General features: G+C 41.7%; 1 protein-coding gene across 2 annotated transcripts in view; it reads right to left on the bottom strand.

The window, feature by feature from the left end:
* LOC109291933 (zinc finger protein 385B-like) overlaps nt 1-6,952 on the bottom strand; it is a 54,210-nt gene that overhangs the window by 29,880 nt on the left and 17,378 nt on the right. For both annotated transcript variants that reach the window (XM_019509175.1, XM_019509174.1), the window contains exon 4: nt 1,569-1,607. In XM_019509175.1, the coding sequence (XP_019364720.1) occupies nt 1,569-1,607 (39 nt within the window). The remainder of the gene's footprint in view (nt 1-1,568; nt 1,608-6,952) is intronic.

The raw sequence follows: 6,952 nt of genomic DNA, 5'->3' as shown, positions 1-6,952 counted from the left end.
TGCTTCATGACTGGGCCCGCTCCCCCCAGCCTCTGCCCCTGCCATTCCAGGCCCGAGCCTATTCTTCCCACCCCACTTTGGGTCTGGGTCCCCTCCCGCTCTATCCCCTCTGTCATGGAGGTGCTTTGCTGCACTGCCTCAGCCTGTCTGGAACACTGTTGGAACACTCTGATTAGTTGTTTCAGACAACCAAAGAGCAAATAAAACATTACAGATGGACTAAGGCTTTTATAATATTAGAATTTTATATTTATTTTAACTGCATTTGAAGGGTACAACATTAAAATGCATAACACAGCATTTCATTTTTTTTTTAAATTTCTGCTGGTAAAGGGATGTGCATTAACAGAGGCAGTTTCGCTTGTTAGATTCTTTCAACACCGACAAAAAATTCAAGCACCTAACCTTCCTAAATTATGACAATTCTGAAATTCTGGGACTACAGTCCTTTAAAAAGGGACTTTTTCCCCAAATGAGAGAATTCCCACCTCAGAATACTTGCATAAAACCAGGCAGTGTCAGTGTGCACCGATGAAAGGCAGGAAGAATTAACTTAGAAATTACCATCCAGACCATTTCATGCTACTTCTCAGCACAGTTAAAATAGCTGGCATGTAGCGCTACATTAAGACATCTATGCTAGAATGGAACATGATGCATTCTACTTCCAGTTCAAGAAGTTCACAAAGTGTCTAGGGTAGGGGTTCCCAAAGTTTTTATGCCACAGACTGGCAAACCGCAGCCAGAATTTCTGGCCGGAAGAAAGCTAAGGATACCCCCACCCCTCAGGCAGGGGGTGGGACAAACTTTGCAGTGCATGGGACGTGCAGAAGGAGCTATAGCCTCTCTGCCTGGCTCTAGGGGGCTGCGGTTTGCCGGTCCACAGCCACTTCCAGTCCAGCAGCCGACCGTGCTGTGGACTGGCACCAGGCCACGGCCCGGGGATTGAGATCCCCTGGTCTAGGACTCTGTCCCAGAATCTGCTGCCCCAACACTTTGATCACTTCACACAAAAATCCTGTCATCTTCTGTAACATTTGTCACTTGATGGAGTTAAGACTGCAACAATTTATGATTAACTTAAGATATCTGATTGATAAAAGGGAACTCTCCTCCAAGATCTCAGTAAGAGTAACAGTATTATGATAATGGTAGTTTACTTCATTCTATTTTTCAAGTATGCTAGAGCATAATAGTGTTTAGAATACTCTGAAGACAGAAGTTTGGTTTTTGGCCTACACTCTATTATGATCAACATTTTTCAGTGCCAAAAGAATCAAACTCTAGGCTCACATAACAGAAAGCTCTCCAGAACTTGCATCTGTACAAGAGGATTTAAAAAAAACAAAAACAAACCTGCTAGAAAAAGAAATTCCATAATGTTTACAAGAATATCTCAAATTTGAAAGCATTTAGAAAAATAAAAACAATGGCTAATTACATCTTTCCTAAATTTCTAGAATAAAGAAATTAGCCACTCTCTGAAAAACAGATTGGTTAGGACACAAAGATAATATCTTTTTAAAATAAAGCTCATTAAATCAACAATTTTTAATCAGTGTTCTTACCTGGTCTTGCTGTTTCATGCATCACTGGAGCTGGAGCACCTAAGATGATATTTTGATAATTATTTGTCTTTTCCCATAACATTATCTCATAGAAATAGTAATAGGACACAAAGAATAAGTTAATTATGTTAATACAACCATATCCTTTTAATTTTAGCATTTTAACTTCACTGATAATTCCATTCCATCTTAGTACTCAACATTTTACTTCTGTAACCTTTGCTAATATTAGTATTTTTAAATTTAAATGTTCTTAACAAGTCTTGATTTTTAAAAAAATAAAATAAAAATCACTGTTTCCAAACCCTGCAATATATCAGGCAGACTAGTATAAATCACAGAAATACTCACTATTAAATGTTAAATTTGAAAGTCTAAACTAAAAATGTTCATTAGTTTGCATTACCAAATATGCCTATTCAGGTTATTTTTATCCAGGGTTTAGTTATTTTAAATGAAAAAGTAGAGGTGCACCAATGTATCGGTCCATACAGGATCAGCACCGATAAAAGGAAAATTGACGTTATTGGCAATTGGCTTTTGGCTGACGTAGCCCGTCACCAATATATGCTGCGAGCGTGTGCACAGCCACAGTATGCACGTGGCCAGGAATGCAGCCAGACAGCTGGGAGAAGACTGTCTGTCTGGTATAGTTAGGAGGGAGGAGGAAGAGGGCAGGGCAGATTGAGGCCCCTATAGTAAGGGAGGGAATGGGGCAAGGACAGGTGCTGCCCAGCCAGGGCAAGGTGGGGTGCAGGACAGAGCCACATGCGGCTTGTCCAGGGGGTGTGGGGAATGGGGGTGACACTGCACGCATCCCCGGGGAGGCATGGGGGGGCACGTGCCCTCTCAATTTGTGTGCAGGGCAAGGGTGGGTTGCCAGCTGCAGGCTCAGGATCAAGGGCTGTGCCAGCCTCTTCCTGGTGGGGGGATTGGTCTGGGGCTGTGCTCAGGGTGGTTGGGAGTGGAGCAGGTGACAGCACTGGAAAAGGGCTTACAGGGTGGGCTATGGCCACCCCAAAATTTACCATAGTCCCCCCTGTAGCCACTCCTCCCAGTGCTGTTGCTGCCTGCCCCGCCTGTGTGTGCAGCCCCAGCCCAGCCCACTCGCTGAGAAGAGGCCAGCGCAGCTTCTGGCCCCAAACCCACAGCAGGCAACCTGCCTTCGCTCTGCACACAAATTGGGGGGGGGAAGAGTACATGTCCTCCAGGGGTGTGCATGTGAGAACAGCACCAGGAAGCTGTTTCCTTCCACCCCACCACCGATGAGTTGCCCCCGCAGGTCTGTCTCGCACCCTGCCCCATTCCCTCCCTCACTGGGGGAACCCTGATCTGCCCCCCTATGCCCTTCCCCTCCACAGACCTGCCGGCCAGACACTGCTCTCCAAGCTCCCAGGCTGCATATCGGTTATCGGACTAGTATTGGCCGATATGGCTGGTTAATAATCATGCCATCGGTATTGGCCAAAAAGATCTTTAATGCACCCCTAATTAAAAGTAGCATTTAGAAGCCATAACTGGGGTCATGGCCCAAATCTGCTACATGTTGAACACACAGAAAAAGTCTCTATTTCATTTAGGCCCAAAGAAATTAGATGTTCAATCTATCCTCCATCTTGCATTCACAGGGGAGTCCAATACAGACTTTCAAATCTACTCATACAGATCCAATTATCACCTGAGGGTTTTACAGTGGTTTTTCAAGTATTTTTATGCACAGTGTTACTTTCATACTTGTAACTTCCCTACTTCTACTACCTCTCCCCATGGCTCCATCTTTCTTATACAGCTCCACAGCTCTCATATAGAACTATCATAGCACATACTAAGAAAATCCCAAAAGAGAACATCTTGAGAAGTTCAATATTCCAAAAAAACCCCAAAAAAGTACTTTTTGTTGCAAAAACTTAAAGTTCAAAGTTTAATCACCCAAAGCAGGTGCCTGTCTTTCAACTTTTCAAATGTCTTCATACCTGCTAGATTAAGGAAAGCCTACCACCGAGTGTATTATTGATTTCTGTACCAGGTAAGTAGTTAAGGTACAGGCTGAGTTCACTATCAAAGTTGTTAAAACTTGTTTCCAGTTTTCCATATACTAAAGTAATAAAATGTAGAGAAGAAAAAAAAAAATGTTTAATCTGATTTTTTTTTTAGAATAATCACATCCAGCAGTCTTCAGAGGTTATACCCCTAACCCATCTCCCATATGGAATGGATGTCAAACTTGGCAATCATTGCTCCAGAGCTAAATATGCCAAGCCAACTCCCAAACAAATCCAAAACATCAAATTATAGTAGAACTAAAAACAGATTAAGAAAAGGGAAGGTACTGTATTTCAAGCTTGTCTTTTTCACTGACCATCAACCAACATCATTTGAAATACAGAAATCCATTGATATTTTATGGAGAAAAGAGTTCAATGATCTCCAAAAGAGAAAAAGAGGGCAACCTGGGGAAATACAGACCAGTAAATCTAGACTTCAACACTTGCAAAGTTACTGGAGAAAACTATTTTTTAAAAAGTCCATTCAAAATTGTCTGGATGAGGAAGCAGTTATCACAAGGAGTTAACATGGATTTGTTAAGAACAAATCATGCCAAAGCAACTTGATTTTCTTTTTACGAGAATAACTACTTGGGTGGGTGAGGGAAATACACTAGACTTGGACTTTAGTAAGGCTTTGGATACAGTCCCACAAAACATTCTCATAAGTAAACTGGAGAAATGTGGGCTGGATATGTAATTGGCTGAATAACCACAAGCAGAGAGGTAACTACAGATGAATCAATACCCGGTTAGCAAGAGGTTCCAAGCATAGGTTTCACAGAAGTCTGTTCTGGGTCCCAAGTTATTTTAACATTTTTATTAGTAACATGGAAGCCAAAAGAGAGAACCCTCTCACCAAGCCTACATAAGAAAACTGGGAAATGCTTGTAAATTGGAAGCGCCAAAAATTAGAATTCAGTAGAATCTGTGCAGATTAGAAAACTGGGTACAAGACAACAGAACAAGATCCATAGACAAACGCAGTACAGCTAGGCAAAAAACCCCAAATGCACAAATACAGAATGGGAGATGACTGGTTAACTAGGAACGTTATTGAGAAGGATCTGGGGGTTTTAGCAGATTGCAAACCTAACAATAACAAAAAGCAGCAAATGCAATTTTGAGCTGCATTACCGGGAGTATATTGCAAAACACAGGGGGAGCTAGTAGCACTCTACTTGACACTGGTTAGGCTTCAGCTAGGGCAAAGCTGTTCAATTTCTAAATGGCCAGTTGCTGCATGCCACGGGCTACAAGCCCCTCACTGCAGCACACTGGTGTCCCAGCACCCATCCTCAGCTCCCTAGCCATGGGCTACCCTGCTGCACTGTACTATGTGGGGGCCCTAGCTGAAGACACCCCTAGCAAGAACGGGCTGTGCTGTGTCTCACTGCTCCCTGGAGCAAGTGGAAGCCAGAGCAGGGAGTGGGGGCCAAAGACCCTGGCTGCTGCTACAGCCAATGATGGGAGGAGCAGCAGCTGGGTGGGAACAAGGGTCTACAAATTAATGCCATATGGGCCACATGTGGGCAGGAGTTGGACAGGCCAGAGTAAGTGTATTGTGTACAGTTCTGGATTCCTTAAGTGATACAAGGACATGGAAAAACTGGAGGGAATCCCAACTGAGCAATAACAACAGTTGAGAGGTTGGAGTGCAAGCCATGAGGCAATGTTGAGACAACTAAGTATATCTAGCTTGGGGAAAAGAAAACAAACTCAGGTAGGTCACGATAGCAGTTTTCAAATATGTAAAAGGCTGCCATAAATGGAGGAGAACAACTATTCTCTCTTGCTGCAAAGTGCAGGACACAAAACTGTGGGTTTAAACTTCAACAAAGCAGGTTTGGACTAAATTGGGGGGGGCAGCATGGGACAGTGTATTTACTGGTAGCTCAGTTAAACAGTGGAAAAAGCTGGTCAGACAAGTTACAGAAATCTCCCGTGCTGGAGGTTTTCAAGGAGAGGCTACGTAGCCACTTGTCTGGGATAGAACAGAAAGTCTGCATCCTTCAGTTGTGCAGGACCCTTCCAATACTATGACTATGAAACATCATGTTGACCAACTTGTGAAGAAGCAGCTTTTTCTCCATGAATGTAGTTACCTTCATTAAGCCTCTCTGAGAAAGATTAGCGAGTAATAAACCAATTTGAAAACTCTTAGAAAAGTAATTGTCTAGACTCCTATAGTTGCCAAAATATGTTAGGACCTTCAGATGAACTACTTATTCCCAACAGCAACAACTCATGTAAATTCATCTGAACCTGTTCTTGGTTCTGTTGCTGTAGCATCACATGGCACAAGAAGGAACACTGGAGAGGCCCTCAGTGTTTCCATCCTTTCCCCATTTTTTGCTGAATGGGGAATTATGAAGAACAGACTTCCTACTTCTGGTCTGTCCTCATATGTCACCTGAAGAGTGAAGTCTGAAATTTAACCTTTTTCTATACAAGCCTGGCTTCATCAACACTCAAATAAGTTGAGTTTAGGAATGAATTCTGAATGTAAGCCATCTTATTCATTGTGAGAAGTGCAGAATGTTTTATTGTACTTTCTAGGTATTCCAGATACCTAGATAAATAGGATGAACTAAAATGACCAAAGTTCTTGAAGAACTGAATATGTAAAAATTAGTTGTTTACATCAAGAAGAGGACTGAATTCGAGGCTTATTTTGTTAATGTCTGTACCTAGAATTTGGATTGCCATTCTTATACCTACAGGGCAACATGAATTGACAAAAGTGACATTTCTCTAAGGAATATTAGAATGAATTTATGAAGCATCAAGACCTTGAGTAGTTCTATTTCCTGAAAGTAAACTGGATCCTGGATTACATTCTGTTTGTAAAATTAATTTTTGAAAGCTGGGAAAAAAAGAAGTGGAAGCAGGCTCTCAATTAGTCTTTTAAACAAAGGGTGCATGTGCGTGCGCATGTGCTACTGGAGGGAAAAATCATTCTGCAAATTTCTTCACAGAAAGTCCAGCACTAAAGAACAGTGCATTTGAGCGACATGGAACAAATATTAATATTGATATCTTGTCATATACATTATGACATAAGAGATAAATACGTATTTGTGCACATGTATATATATTTTTATATGCACCCACAGGAATATTCAGGAAGACATATTCAATACTTTCAATGAAGCCTGAAATAGCTCCAAGGCTTTCCTTGCAGTTCTTACAACAGAAAGATTAATACCACGACACTACATTTCTCTGTGATTTCTTCTCAGAATTATCTGTTCATTGCTGGCTGGCTTGAGCTCATTTTTTTTTTTTTTTTTTAAAGTTTTTGCCTTTTGTTGAAATTTTTATACTAGCAAGTTTTTT

This window comes from Gavialis gangeticus, unplaced genomic scaffold, assembly GCF_001723915.1.
Source record: "Gavialis gangeticus isolate Ggan-Ray unplaced genomic scaffold, GavGan_comp1, whole genome shotgun sequence".
NCBI lineage: Eukaryota > Metazoa > Chordata > Crocodylia > Gavialidae > Gavialis > Gavialis gangeticus.
Note: the sequence above shows the minus strand (reverse complement) of the source record. Positions and strands in the feature narration are given on the sequence as shown.